General features: G+C 37.2%; 1 protein-coding gene across 6 annotated transcripts in view; it reads left to right on the top strand.

Moving 5' to 3' along the window:
• LOC124139372 (cytosolic purine 5'-nucleotidase-like) overlaps positions 1-16,642 on the top strand; it is a 210,343-nt gene that overhangs the window by 12,342 nt on the left and 181,359 nt on the right. Inside the window, exon 2 of one of the 6 annotated variants that reach the window (XM_046506398.2) lies at positions 5,071-5,100. The exons of the other annotated variants lie outside the window; for them this stretch is intronic. Within the exon in view, the coding sequence (XP_046362354.1) occupies positions 5,091-5,100 (10 nt within the window). The 5' untranslated portion in view covers positions 5,071-5,090. The remainder of the gene's footprint in view (positions 1-5,070; positions 5,101-16,642) is intronic. 6 annotated transcript variants of the gene reach the window in all.

Here is a 16,642-nt window from a genome sequence, read left to right on the forward strand (position 1 = left end):
ATTTCAGCAAGTGTATCATTTTGTTCTGATACTTATCGTGTATGTATCGTTTCGCACCTATCGTTGGGTGTTAGAGTTAACTCAGGGTTGTCACATTCTCACCCCAACTGATATGATCCAAAAACTATCCATTTGTACTTAGTAGTATTCAACACTTCCAGTATTTTGACAAGGTTGAGCTTTCGTCTACAGGGTGAATGAGTCAGGAATGTTGACATCTGCTCAAAGCAGTACAAGGGACAGCGATTGAGTTAGTTTTGACAGTGAATGGGTTTCCTCATGATGATATGTTTTTCAAATCATTAGATTTTAATGTTTCCTTTTTAGTTCTCCGTATTTTTGTAGAAAATATTTAACGTCAACATCATTAACTTTTGTTAAGTGGCTCTCTGTATTGACATTTCAAACTATTGACTACATATCCAGGTGAGCTACAGTGTGTGGCAATTTTTCATGAAGGCATTTTTATGCTAAAAAATAAGCATATCTATCTGTCCATCGTTAATCATTATATCAGGTTAAAAATGAACAATATAGTCCCTACCTAACGCCACATTCCTGGCTTGTGCAAAACAGAGATACTTTAGATCATAGATTTACTGAAAACATGACAAGATTCAAGAGCCCTCGCTCAGTCAGTAAAGATTCTTCAAACTGCGATCAATGAGGACACTATTTCAGCACTAGCCTCGTGGGGATTCCGGGTTAGAATGGGTCTCCCTGGTCGTAAGAGGCGACTTAATGGATTGGGTGATCAGACTCGGAGACATTGTTGATTGTATGTTGACATTCCCTGATGGCTTTGATTGTTGCTCATAATATCGATCACTGTATTGTCTGGTCCAGACTCGTTTAATAACAGGCTGTCATCATATAGTTTGCCGCAAATAGCTGCAAAATTGCTGATGCATCTATAAACAATATTAACTCACTCATCATAGCTGGAATATTGTTGAGTGTGGGATTAAGCAACAATAAAAACAACAACATATTTCAACACTGTAGCTATATGACCGATACGATTCCCATGAAATGTGCAGAACGGGACAAGTGACGGATGAAAACATTGAGGAGGCCCTCTGCCTTGTTATTTCACATGTCACAATCTAAGCCTATCCCAGAGCCCCTTAAGTCCCTGGATCTGCGTGTTTATCTATCTCACCTGGCCCTTTTGTTAAGGCTTTTTCAGGTACTATCTCACTCCCGGGCTGACGAGGGTGTAGGCTTGCACAAGTCTCTTCTCCCCGATTATGTTTCTAGGTTTGTCAGCACCATACCCGTGCTTGTGGGTTTCACCAAAGTGGTAAACGTCTGAGACCTGCATCACTTCGGGCTTTCCTCCCACATTAAGCTGACACGACGTGATATGACTGGAATACTGTTAAAAGCGGCGTTAAACCAAACTCACTCACTCACTCACTCACTCACAAGTCTCTTCTCCCCGATTATGTTTCTAGGTTTGTCAGCACCATACCCGTGCTTGTGGGTTTCACCGAAGTGGTAAATGTCTGAGACCTGCATCACTTCGGGCTTTCCTCCCACATTAAGCTGACACGACGTGATATGACTGGAATACTGTTCAAAGCGGCGTTAAACCCAACTCACTCACTCACTCACTCACAAGTCTACACAAGTTTAAATCATAATTTCTAGATTATATTCTTATTGAACAAGTTGACCCCATAAAAGACTTGCATCTGAGTCTGCTTTATCTAGACTTGCCTATTATAAGGTTAGAATTACTACTCATCCTTAGACTTATCTTTCAGTACAGCCTTGCAGCAAGGCTAACTGAAGTGTAGCAACCAAAATATTTCAGCCAGCATTAAACTTGATATAGTGTCATGATTCATGTTATCTGGTATGTACTTTGATATGAAGAGGGTTTGGTAATGAAGTATTTGTTTTAATAGAATTTTTGTGTTTGTTGATGTAACTGCTTCCCTAAATTCAAGAAAAACTCTAATCCTGATCTAATAGAATTGAATCAAATTCCATAGGTGTGGAATTTCATGTAGTTTTTAATGAAATATTTGGGTGGTTTCCAACTGTTTTACGCTGTCTGAGCAATATTCTAGCAAAATGATGGCAGGGGTACCAGGATTGGGTTCACACATGCGGGTAATCGAACCAGGGTCTTCAGTGTGATGAGCGAACGCTTTAACCACTAGGCTACCCCACTGTCCAGTCTCTTTAAGAGATCAGTATTATTAGTGTCATTAGTTGACCAGGAACTAGTATTACTGTTACATGTTCTCATATATTGGATCAATAATAGACGAAATATAAACATTCCCTTGCATATGGGAACATTTCCTGTTCATAGTGTGATGATGGAGATGGCAGAACAGGGAAAATGTTGTGATGAATTTTTATGGTATAATGAATGTCAAAACAAAACTGCAAAGATAAATCTGTCTCTTCCATATTTTGTTAACTTTTTAAAGTAATTTTATTTACTTTTTACTGCAATTTTTGTGTATAGTTGCCATTTTTGTATGTCTGTTATCTTGATAGCCTATAAGTTTATAAATTGTGGTTTCGCCAACATTGGAGTATGTCTTCATGCTCAGCTGAACATGAACAGATCACCAAAAAACCCCTCTCTCTATAACAAATTAGCCCTCTCAATGTGCATCTATATTGGCCGCCCCTTGAGGGGAGCCCGGGTGCAGCAATTGTTTGTGGAAATACAGGTTGTTTTGCTTGTACGCCAGCTTTCCTCTCATCTACCCTGAATACACGATCAAGTTTTATCACAAGAGCTCCAGATTTTGGGTCACGACCCCACCCTGGGTATTAAAGCCCTCGAGTCCCGTCGCATCCTGGAGTCCTACACCTGCTGACTCCCTTATTGCAATGACAAACTTTTTCTTCTTGACCAATCAGATTGCAGCACATATTGTATGATGGTTTTTCATTGGTTGAAAGTTTGGTGACATGATGTCATCCTAACAGTGGTTGGACAAGCACTATCAGGTGTTGTTTGATTTCTGGATTTAATGATATGAGGTTTAATGTCAGAATGTTTACACAGTGGGAAAAGCGTGTCTCAGACACAAATAACTTCAATAGATATGTACATGTTGTTAGGAAATTATTTTTTTAGGTGTTTTGAAGCGTCAGTTTTCCAGCTTTGGTACAATTATTTTGATCATATCATGGGAAAAGAATTTGTGTTCAGTATAAAGGTTTTAAACCTTTCAAAATACACAATGCGAATACAGAAACATTCTCTCTGGTACATTTATATTTAGGAGATGCAAAACAGTGTCTGTCTTTCTGTTCTCCCTTACATATAGTTGAAACCTCCTTAAACTCAAGTTTGTATGTTTATTTTTATAAATATTATTTTACACATGTTGTGGTAAATAGTCTTCTTCCTCATTCATCAACATAGGACACATAAACATGATGACTCACGGCAACAAGAAGATCTGCTAAAGAAATGGAGGATTGTGTTTCAGGGATGGAATTGTAGTCAGATCTTTTTAAGCCTGGCTTGTTATCAAACTTGTTCCAGGGCTATAATACTAGCTTTATCATTGTGTCCGGCAATCTTGACAAGCAAGATACAGTCTCCCTGGTTTACGTGATTCCTACTGAGATTTGTGTTTGGAGTTGTTTTCAAGCGTTAGTTCCATGTATACTACTCGAAATAAGTTAAAGAACACGCAGTTGTTTTCATATGACTATAGTTAATTTGTCATGGCTGGTGATTATTGCACACACACACACACACACACACACACACACACACACACACACACACACACACACACACACACACACACACACACACACCCATCCCCACACACAGCTTATATGTTTATTCTGTTGACTGTCATCAAGGAATTTCAAAGGCAATAAAATAATTGAACCAACAACAGTTTGATTGGAGTGGTCAATGATGCCTAGTTTGACACGAGATGGTAGAACTCTTGACCCCAAAGGTGATAACTCACCGGATGGCTATTGTGTAATTCCTATTTTTTAAATGACATCGTTATGTACTTGTTACAATTGTTGATCAATAGACTGTGTTTGTGTATATATTCAAGTTGGTATTTCCTGTGTCCAAAGTGTGCAGTGACGCCGTCTTATTGTTGATTGTCATTTTGAAGACATAAATGCGAAGTTTCATTAATGCGAACAAAGACCACTCACATTTTTTGCATTTACGCTCGCATTAATGTCAAGATTTACAGTAATACCGAACTATCCATAATGAAATATTCATTATAATTATTTTATTTATTGTTGTTATTCATACAATCTTTTCTTTGTGTCTGAGATGTTGAGAGCAATTGTTTTTTTATTCTATTACAGACATTAGTGCAATGTGTGAAGCCCATTTCTGGTGTCCCCCGCCGTGATATTGCTGGAATATTGCTAAAAGCGGCGTAAAATCAAACTCACTCACTGTAACCATTGGAAGTTCAACATTTTTGGATATAAACCAGTTGAGATTTACGTTTCTGTTAACAGGGTCTATCACATGATACTGTATGTATGAGGGGGTTGTGTCAGAGCGTTTGACAATCAGAATAATGGTTGCCAACCTTCCCATCCCGCTTAAGTTAATGCAATAATTATGCATTCTCGTCCAATCAACGGTTTCACAAGATTTGAATAAGAAGTTTATGGATTTCTTTCAGGTACTCCCATTTATTTCTAAATTTCTCATTAGTAAGTTGATAATTAGCTTGTCGTTAATTATTTTCCCAGATTGAATGGAGTGACACTCTTGTGACAAGCAAGTAGTGAAATAGGACGGTAATTAATCAGGGTTCTACGAGACCTCAGGCAAACCGAGGAATAAAATCATTTGTGTCTTGATTGATGAGGTGGTGGCGACTTAACCCTTTTAAAGCTGGCCGTTTTTTATGATGTCTTTTATCAGCTTGGGTCTGTATCATTGAAGGGATTTAATTTTTTGTCAGGGGGAAAAAATGGTACGGCTTGACAAGTTGAGTTTTCATCTGATCTTGTTGTGGTTATGTTTTTGCAATGGTTAATATGTTGTAAATGTTTTTATTCCTTAACATTGAAGTGTGTCTTTTTTCTCAGATTTGAATCATTGATGTTGAATGTCAAGATGTAAGTAAAGAAAAAATATAGTTTATGTGGCATTTTTTTCATATTTTTGTTTTTGCTCTAGATTCTATTTTGTAGACCTTATTTTGTATTTGCATCATTAATTATGTAAGCTTTGCGACCAATATTATTCATTTTCTGCATTAGTATTCCATTATTGCAATCTGTAATTTATTTACATTAAGCTGTATTTTATTACATTCAAGTTTGTTTTTATTGAGGTATTTATGTTTTAAGGTATTTATAAATGTAGGTAGCAATATCATGGTCTGGCACAGTACATTAATGAAACACCAGTTTGTGTGTAGTAGACAACGATAAACTCTGCTATGCGATATGCGTCTTTTAGTCGGAACTTTCAATCTAAGAAAAAAATCCTTGTATATCTTATGAGACTATCAGTTTCCATCCATGTTTTCTCTACACCTTGTAAGTGAATATGAAATCAAAATGGCTGCCACATTTTAAGAAATTGAGTTCGCTCCTTTCATTTGATTTTCTTTGCGTCTGCTGTTCTCTCCAGAGTTGAAATAGACATTATTATGTACCCCTGACTTCTGTCTCCAGAGTAACTGGTATTGTAAATTAAATAGCTCCGTTTTGATATCGGATGCCTGATACAGAAATAAATTGTCATCTAAGATTTCATCCATAGTAATAAGGGTGGTTCTAAAATGAGATGGGGTTTTATGCGATGTTGAGTCCGGTCGTGCTTTAATGAATGCAATGCAGGTCCATCGAGGATACGTACACATTCGACTGTGCCAATTTGCAAGATTTGGGTGAAGCAAGCGTGCCCTCAATGAGCTTGTTACTATGGGGGTTTTGCCCAATGTTCTGGCATTTTCTTATTGAAATAGAACGAGAGCCTAACCTCTGTTGGGAGAAATGACTGACAGGATGACGATTTTGTGAAAAAGTCTTTAAAGTTTGCATCCCTATAGGGATTATGTTGGAAAAGTGTATAAGAGGGTCTGTTGGCTCGTCAGATTAAAAGGGGAATAACAAAGCTGGTGATACTGTCGGTCGATGTATTCAGTCCGTATTCTTTCAAATACTGTTCCTTCACGAATGTGTTTACTGCCTAAATATTCATTGAACTATAAGGACCTAGACATGAATGCCTTTTATGGTGGATAAAAACTGATTGTTATGATTCTTAAAAATGCGACCTTTGATTTGAACAATTGGTTAGTTTTATGATTAACAGAAAAGTTGGGTAGAAAGTTACTACAAAATACGAATTAATGATACGATCAAGACATTAAGCAGGTTTTATCATAAATAAAATACGAAATCTGTTGTACTTGGTGCGGATTATATGATAGATATTCTTCAGCAATGAGTTGTGGCCAGCCTCACCATAGGAGTAGAGGCCTTCAGATCTTTAACACTACATATTGGGCTCCATTGACTGTTCACCGAGTCCTATTTCCAGACTCCAATTAATACTACAGAACAATATGGATTATGGAAAAGAATTAAGTGTGCTTGACAGGAGTGCCTGTTCTCACCCCAAATATTTAACTCACTATTGTGACGGACATTGTTTGGAACTTTTTAATAATATGCTCACCACCAAAAGAAACGCCAACCATAGAATATAAAGAGAAGTATGTACGTTAAGAAAAGATGTTTCCAATGTGTACCACTTAATGACAAAACTAACAATCAGTCAAGTGTTACCATAGAGTGACTATATTCCTATCACGATATGCTGCACATGATTTCCAAACTGTACACGCTAGTTCTGCATGAGACAAATGGTGCATCTCGAGTCATGGATCTATGACATCACATGTGATGCGTTAATGAGCGTCGGCTCACACAACAAACGTGTATGTTGCTCTGTGCATCGAACCAATCTAATATCTCTTGAATATGAGTACTTCTTCATATATTAACCAACATGTATGGTATTCATGTTTCTTTTGGCAGTGAGTATATTTTGCTCTTACTGAATATGATGGGTATTCTTGTTTTGACAAACACTGCTATTTGTGCCACATTGCCACAGTCTGTTGTCATTGGCAACAGAATTGGTCTACATATCTAGATACATGTCTAGATATTTGGACAATAAAATATCTTCAATCTTATATTTTGTTTCTTCATGTATTTATTGGTATTCATTTTGAAAATATTCATTGACAGATAATTTGTTATTATGATTAAAGAGGGACTAATATATATTTAATGGGGCAGTTAAAATTTTGGAGTATATTTGCAGAATTGTTAATATTTCTTATCCCGATTTGTAGCACTTCATGTGCAGTGAGGAACATTGATATTGTTATGTAAGGACATGCACAGACTTCTGAGTGACAGACTTATCATCTCATGAAACCAGAGAAAATTAAATATCAGGTTTTTACTGAAAAAGGTGATCAGTTTGTAATCTTGGTATTTTTATAAACTATGACATGTGTAATATCAGTGTGACTTGGGAGAAGAAATAAATGAGTTTCACCAGAAACTTTGAACTCTCTTCCTGAGGTGGTTCTCACAAGGCGTGGGTGGTAAGATGGCCTTCTGGTTCAGTGTTGTTGCTGAACACCCAGACTTTCTACAGCGTGTGAAGCCCATTCTTGGTGTCCTCTTCCTTGGTGTTCCTTGATATGTCTTAAATCGTAGTGAACCATACTCTCTCACTATATGGAAGTATATGGCCACTCACTCACTCACTCACTCACTCACTCACTCACTCACTCACTCACTCACTCAGACACTCACTCACCCACTCACTCACTCACTCACTCAGACACTCACTCAGACACTCACTCAGACACACACTCACTCACTCACTCACTCACTCACTCACTCACTCACTCACTCACTCACTCACTCACCCACCCACTCACTGAGTGAAACCCACCCACCCACTCAAAACACATTATCACAGATTATCTCTCTCTCCTAAAAGAATGTTGTACCTTGGCAAGAGGCTTAAGACTTTGACCTTTTCTTCTCAAGGGAAAGATAATCTGTAATTCCCCGAAACTGGTTGGATATTCTCTAGTTATTCAACAGTGACAGGTACAACTACCACCCACCTGCTGAGTCCAATTTGTGGGATTGAATGCCGATATTTCATGGTATCCTTTTCCGTATCTACCAATGAAAAGTAAACAAACAGACTAAAGACGGCTTGGCTGTCAACACGTGGAGGTCAAATGTCACTAGACCCGGAGCTTATGAATATGTATGTCTGCAACTCGCAAACATGTAATAATAGAAGGCTTCTGAGAATTTTGACTTTTTAAGTTTGCAAAGTCAGTGCCTGTGAAAGTTACCATTGTAAATCAGAACCCTACATTTCATCAGGTTGTATGTCGATGTTTGTTTAGATTCTAATGGCATCACATGAATCATACATGTTCCCGAGTTAGCTGTCCTTGACAACTTCACAGCTGTAGTTCTGTTATTAATGGTCAGTGTTCACGCTGGCTTTTGAAACTGCCAGTCCTGGTGGACTGGCAACTCTAAGAATTACCTGTCCCCCAAATGTCTGTCAGTCCCAACTTTCAACAAATACAAAAACCGATGAAAATTACCTACTTTTAATTCTTTCAACAGCATGTTCAATGCCATGACGTCATCTCTGAAGTAACTCAGTAGATCTACATGTCATTCACACAAAGTTCAGTCACAACTTTCTCTCTTTGTTTTTGAATATTTCGAGACAAGTATATATTTACCTTGAAGGAAAGCGAAATGTTATTTCCTTGCACTAAAAATAGACAAGGGGAAACCCTGATGGTAATGGGCAACCTGACTTCATTAAAAAAATATACTCATATGAATATTGCAGATGTTTTGTTCACCAACAAAGATTTAGGTACTTTATTTCCTGGTCCACAGGGATTGGCAGTCACAAGAATTACCGGTCCAAGCCTTATTTTACCAGCATAAAATTGGTAATTACCGGTAATAGGGAACACTGAAGGTGATGCCATTTCTTTGTATGTTTGTTATTTCTGTTGAACCTACATTTGTGTATCTATTTTCACTATTCCTTATTTTCACTATTCCTTATTTTCACTATTCCTTATTTTCACTGTTCTTCATTTTCACTATTCTTTATTTTCACTGTTCTTCATTTTCAATGTTCTTCATATTCACTATTCTTTATTTTCACTGTTCTTCATTTTCATTGTTCTTCATTTTTACTATTCTTCATTTTCACTGTTCTTTATTTTCACTGTCCTTCATTTTTACTGTTCTTCATTTTAACTGTTCTTCATTTTCACTGTTCTTTATTTTCACTATCCTTCATTTTTACTGTTCTTCATTTTAACTGTTCTTCATTTTAACGGTTCTTTATTTTCACTATCCTTCATTTTTACTGTTCTTCATTTTAACTGTTCTTCATTTTCACTGTTCTTTATTTTCACTATCCTTCATTTTTACTGTTCTTCATTTTAACTGTTCTTCATTTTCACTGTTCTTTATTTTCACTATCCTTCATTTTTACTGTTCTTCATTTTAACTGTTCTTCATTTCTCTGTTCTATATTTTCCCTGTTCTTTATTTTCACTATGTTTCATTTCACTGGTAGGTTGGAAAGTTATAGGTTCTGTTATAGAGACAGGAGACACATGAATGGTAAAAGTTTGTCTGAAGGTAGTTACAGTAGGTGACGTATTAGTTGCCTCGAGGTTGTCAGATGACCAGGCAAACTGTTCATTCATCAATTATGGTCAAAGTTTGGAATCTTGGTGATGTACGGTGATTACCTTTTGGTCTGTCAGAACGATACCTGTGCTTGAGGGTGTACCCATAGTCTGTCATACAGCCCATGCAAGTCTATAATATTTAGCAAGTCTAGAGTACTCCAGTATCTGGTAATGATGAGAGTCTGGAGGTTCCATTTTATTATATTACATAACAATAATTTAACATCTATTTTTTATCCGTAAGATTATTCATTTCAGAGACTTGATGTTAGTCTAGTGTGTCCACATTGTGCCTCTCAACATGCACGATCAACCAGCAGCTTGTCTGGCAGAGACCTGTAGGGATTCTAGGGTAGACTAGATTGCCAGTACCACACGATTAAAGCCAGTGATAATAGGGAGGTTGGAATGCATGACCTATCTGATTGTGTAGCATCATGCTCCAATGGCATGGATCATTGCTCATGATATCAACCACTAGTTTGTTTGACCTTGTTGAGATCACCATGTGTTTCACCATGTTTGGTTGTTTCTTTGTTGTTTAACACCACCCTCAGCATTATTCCAACTATTTGATGGACCAGACAAACTGGTGATCAATATTGTGAGCAATGATCCATGCTGTCCAGGTATAAGGACATGCAATCGATCTAGTCACCGAGCCTGACCACCCAACAGAGGTTGCTGGGGACCATTATAATCCAGTGAGTGAGTGAATGAGTGAGTTGGGTTCAACACCGCTTTTAACAGTATTCAAGTTACATCACAGCTTGTCAGCTTAATGTGGGAGGAAAGCTGGAAGTGATGCAGGTCTCAGACATTTACCACTTTGGTGAAACCCACGAGCACGGGTATGGTGCTGACAAACCTAGAAACATAATCAGGGCGAACCAGGATTCAAACCCACAATCATAGGTTTCTGGCGAAACCCAAAGGACGCAACACTGTACAGCAAATCGTGGCGCCTTAGACGACTGGGCCACCCGTGCCCCATCATAATCCACACTTCCCACGGGGTATTCTGCTGATAGCTGTAAGATTGTTGATGTGTTCATTAGTAAACCTTCAAATATATCCATCTTTTCCATAAAACAGAAATTGACACCAAAATCTGTTTTGCTCCACACAGAAGGGTATGATAACAGTAGAGAACAAGTACAGTGGCTGCTTGATCTTGGGTGATACGGATGGGGTATAAATTTGTTTTCAGGATTACCCTCAAGAAAATGTTTCTTTTGATAAGATATTGCCACGATCAAGTCAGTAAACAAACTAGTTGACCAAATGAAACCAGCCATGACAGACAACAGGATGTTTATTTCTCACACAATCCCAGCTAATCATATTCCCAAACCAGACCCATACCACAAGTTTGTTCTCCGCAACAATTGTATGTAGTTCTGGGTGTTAACATCTTTTTTCATTCAAGCAGAAAATAGCCATGATTCTCCAAAAATCTTTTGAGGTTTAGGGCTTTCTTTGCCCAAAATTGTTGGAATTGAAACAAAATCTTCCCACTCTTCAGCTTCTAGCCTTTTGTTGCCACGGAGATTAGAATCAGGATGCCCTGACTGTCTCTGTACGGGAGGCCTGATATAGATCTCACATGTCAACATGTTGCTTGTAAGTTTAAATTGATAATGACAGTAACGTCCAGTATTCTGATTGTGGTCCACTGACACACTTGCAGTAGTCTGTCTTACAGACCCTGATACAAATATATATCAAATACAGCCCATGCAAGTCTATAATGTTTGGCAAGTCTAGATCACTGCAGTATCTGAAAATGAAGAGAGTCACCTTTTTATTATATTTTTATTAAGATAACTAAACAACTGTTTTTTTATGTACGATATGTTCATTTCAGAGACTAGATTTTAGTCTACACTTGCAGCTTCCTGCACTCTGGCATAACCTGAATTGTTTATTGAAAAAAAAAAAGTATTTTCCTTCATGTGATGTATTTCCTGTTGTATTTTATTCAGCATTTTCATTGTATTGTATGCATTTCAGAGTATTTAGAGACCAGTGAGGATCAAGGGTAGAATAGGTCTTCAGCAACCCATGCCTGCCGTAGAAGGGTTCTAAGCTTGTCTTAAGAGGCGACTAACGGGATTGGGTGGTCAGGCTCACTGACTTGGTTGATGAATATCATCGTATCCCAATTACGTAGATTGATGCTCATGATGTCAATCACTGGATTGTCTAGTCCAGACTCGATTATTTACAGACCTCTGTCATTTAGCTGGAATGTTGCTAGCAAACAATATTAAGATTTTTTATTTCAAACATAAGTGATACTGCTTTGAAAAAGTTCCAATATATATGAAAATTTTCACTTCAAGAATGATTTTACTACATGTATATATGGTTGAAACTAATATCACATGCATTGAAATTACATTTTCAAGGTAACTGTAAATAAAAGTTCAGTCCTTAAAAGCATTTTTGCAGTGTTTTAACACATCCACATTAAGATATTTTCTGTATCTTATATCTGCCTGTAATTACATCATTTGAATTAAAGTCAAATTTATTGTTATACTTTGACACACAATAATTAATAATTTATATGTAAAAGAAATGTCAAAAATACTGTACGGCCTAAACAGTAGTAGCTACATCAAATCGAGCCCCTACACATTTTCCCGATGAGGAGTATGTGTTTGTGCTAACACCCGATGCTCGAGAAGCTTACAACATAGATGCACCGTGGCATGATGCTAGCTCATTAGAGAGCTCTTCAAGTCCTGCAGTATCCGAGCTAGATACCGGAAGTCTATTGAAAACAGGCAGCTGTTCCAATATAAAAATTATGAATTAATTTGCCTTGCGTCCATCCCTTGCTCAGCCATGGAGGACTGTGAATGGTTTGCTATCAAAGAGCGCGGGACTTGGGAGTAGGGAAATAAAATGTGTGAAAAGTTGTTGCTTTCTCTGCATAGGACGATCAGTACAATTCGAGAAAAAGTGCCTTCATTGTGGGGAAGAGTTGCATTGAACGTACTGTTGCAAGTTGAATAGCCGGACTCTTTATGATGGAGGTTAGCAAGACAAGTGAACCGTGACATATTGAAATATGCTGATCTGGCAGTTGAATAAAAATGCGTGATTTTTCGATAATAGATAATTTTATCGAAAGTTACTTTTCTATTTCTGTTAAAGTGTTCAATGACAGAAGAAAGGTGAGGTCTGAGGGGTCATGTCAAAAGCTCTTTTCAATTTCTTTATCATTTCAATAAGAAAAGACATGTACTTGAAACTCTCTTAAAATTATTTCTGGTTATGAATCTTCAGAGATTCCTGGAACCATGTTGCATTGTATGGCTGTGAAATAGTTGAACCATTTGCCCGACTAAGGAGAACCGACGTCATTTCTCACGTCAAACATTTTAATGTCAAGGTCATGTTGAAACATTTGATTAGTAATTTGAAGTACAAATGTAACTTTTCATGGTATGTAGAGATAGCTATTGAACCATTTGACCGACTAAGGAGAACTGACGTCATTTCTCACGTCAAACATTTTAATGTCAAGGTCATGTTGAAACATTTGATCAGTAATTTGAAGTACAAATGTAACTTTTCATGGTATGTAGAGATAGCTATTGTGAAAGTTTAACACTGTTGTGTCAAACTTTGATGTGTCGAACTTATAGTTATCTCGAAGTTGAAGCTTGGTCCCTGCTTATTCTTTCTTTATTCATCATTGTTTGACCTCTGACATGTCGAATCAGATGTGTCGAAGTTACGGTTGTCTCGAAGTCATTTATTCTGATAGGTCGACATTTATTTCATTTTCTCATTGTTTGTTTGTCGCATATGTTTCATGTTTATCATTCTTCATGTTAAAGGGGCACTGATCTAACGGACTGGTTGTTGCCTTTGTTATTGTTTTTCCCCCGTGAGTACCCGGATGATACGCAACGCAACTGAGCGTGACCAGAGACTGGGGTACCGTCTGCAAGGACAGCTAAATAAACTTGGAGGCTGGAGGCAATATTTGTTTTACGCATTTTTGAACACTGATTGGTTAACTGTGATCTATAAAGATTTTGACAAAGGGCGCATGTTAATTCATTTCTTCAGCCTAAACAAACAGACAAAAAGAACAAGGGAGCTCATCGGACATCGTCATTTGGAAATACCCCAGATGGTTATAGTTTAATACTAAAAACAGTATCCATGCAGTGAAAGCATTTTCGGATTTCGGCTTGCGTCGATAATACGATTACTACTCCCTTGTTGTCATCCACGTTTTCTCGTATAACCCTACACTTGTGTATTTGTCGTCATTCACTTGATGCTCAGTTAATGAATTTATTACAGGTACAATTAGTGGTAGCACCACTTATATTACCTGACAAAGGTTCCCATTTGGCATTTATTGTGTCTGGGGTAATTATTCAATCTAAATCCAGGTTTGAAGTGAGGTGAAATGTGTGTTATGTAATATGCACGTGGCAGCCCAGCAGGAGATGAATGATCACTTGATTTACTTTTTTTTGTAAATCAACGGATCGTTCCTAGTCATCAAAGGATTAACAGAAAATACGTTGATTGATTGATCACTGTTATCTTGCACAGTGGATATGTCAAGAGTGAGTGTTTACATGTCTAGGTTTACTAAAACAAAGGGAATACACTCATATCATGGCGCGAAGTGCCGATGTAAAAACAACATACTTTGTTCAAAAGGTTAACTGATAATACGTTGATTGATTGATCATTGTTATCTATCACTCAATGGAATTTTTAGGAACCGTGGACGCTATGAAAATAGTTGTCACGTGGGCTTTCTCAGCCGACCATTGAGACTTGACACCTATGTAAAACACCTGAAACAATCCAAGCGATCAGTTGAGAAACGAACACGGGTTATAATATCCCGAAACGATATATATCTTTTAAAATATTTGATTGTTACTGAGACACGTGACATCGAATAAGTTTCTTTGTACAGCTGCAGACGAGTGGGATATTGTTCCTTTGTGTGGATATTCACGGATACATTCCTCGAACAAGGAAGCTGCCTAAAACTTATACACATAAATTTGGTAGGTTGTAATTATGATATCTGCATTTTGTTTTCCTTCATTTGAACTGATCCGTTCTTGTTTCTCTACGTCTTGGTTGGGAAATTCTTCAATGCGCGATAGACGTTGTTGTCACAGGTCTTTTCCTTTGTAAGCGTGTATATATTACCGTCAATTTGTAAAATGTGTAAATATTTCAGTCATTTTGACTAAAAAATCTGTCCAGATTGATCAAGACGATCAAAAGGGCCTACAAACATCACAACAGATTATTATGTAGGATTAAAAGCCAAACAACTTAGAAATGTACTTTTCAACGTAACATTTTCAGTCTCTTGGTGATGACATTAAACATCAAAATGTTTGGAATTCGTTGTCATAATAATACAGATGGAAATGTTTTTCAGTCACTTTGTAAAATAACTGAATATTTAGACGTTTAATAAATTTGTTACACATTTGACAGTAAAAAAATATACACACTATAAAAAAGCATATACTCAGGTGAAATATATACTTTGTGTTGCAAGTCAAAATAGTGCAAACGAAAATCGCAAAATTACCAAGCAAGTGACTTATCAAAACTTCGTCACCATTACCGATGCTACTCACAAAGATACCTACATTTCCTTATTATCTCGAAAACTGTATTTCATTTTGTTGATCAATGTGACCATACGCCCTTATTACTACCCATAAAAGTGACTAATGCGCTTACGAATGGCGCAGCAGAGGTCGCGAACTAGTTTAGATTTCTGCTATACATCCGGGTATTCACTATGAAAAAACAATAACAAAGGCAACAACCAGTCCCGGGGAATTGCGTTAGATCAGTGCCCCTTTAATCGGTAAATGTATGTCGAGTTCATTTTTTTATTTTGTTGAACCTCTGCTCACTCGAAGTATTTACTCTAGGTCCGTTCAACTCGATGGTGTTTGACTTTAATTGCAAGTGATTTTGATACGGTTCCTGGTGAGATAGAGGAAACAATCAGTTGGAAACAAGGAATACATGGTCAAGTTGTACTCGCTCTGTCAAGGTCAAATTGACTGTCAAATCTTAACAATCAAATACAAACATTTTTGTGAGGATGTATGAAAATTAAAAATGTAAACTGGTTATGATACGGTCCCAGATGAGATTTGTGTGAGCAGCCATCTGAAACACAAGGGACAGATGGTCAAGTGGTGCAAGTTCTCCTGCTGAGTTTAGATCTTCTTTTTTCTATAGAAAGAAAATCAAGCTGGTGTGTCAAGAGACTGACATGATTTACCTGTCATCCTTCATTCTTTGTTAATTCAAAGTGAATGCTTCACATTATTGAAGAAACTTGTCAATGGATGACGAGTTGACTTGTGAAGTGTCTACTGTTAGTCGTCTTTCAGTCAGTCCCATCAACCGAGCCGCTGGTCTTTGTCCATATTAGAGCGGATATCTTTTATGAATGTAAAATTGCTCTTGTGTTTTGTGAAAATGACAATTTAGGTGTGTTAGATGTCAGTTTCAGATCAGTGGTTCCCTTAATGAATTATCAACAGGTGAGAAGACGTCGACAAGATCCCTGTAGATTTCTCCTTGAATCATAAATCAACCATTACACATTGTTGTGACACGGAACATGCCTCTGTTGTCAGATCAAGATATGATACAAAATGCATAAACACTTGACACTGTATCCCATCATCGAAAGGAGTTATGAGAAGCTTTTTGTAAACTTTGCTAAGTTTAGATAAAAATAGCTTGAAAATTTTCAGAAAATAGGAAATTGCAATTCACTCTCATTTCATCATATGTTATATCATAATGTTGTTTTGTTTAACACAGCAGTCAGT

The sequence above is a fragment of the Haliotis rufescens genome, unplaced genomic scaffold (assembly GCF_023055435.1).
Source record: "Haliotis rufescens isolate VD_foot unplaced genomic scaffold, xgHalRufe1.0.p SCAF_27, whole genome shotgun sequence".
Classification (NCBI taxonomy): Eukaryota; Metazoa; Mollusca; class Gastropoda; order Lepetellida; family Haliotidae; genus Haliotis; species Haliotis rufescens.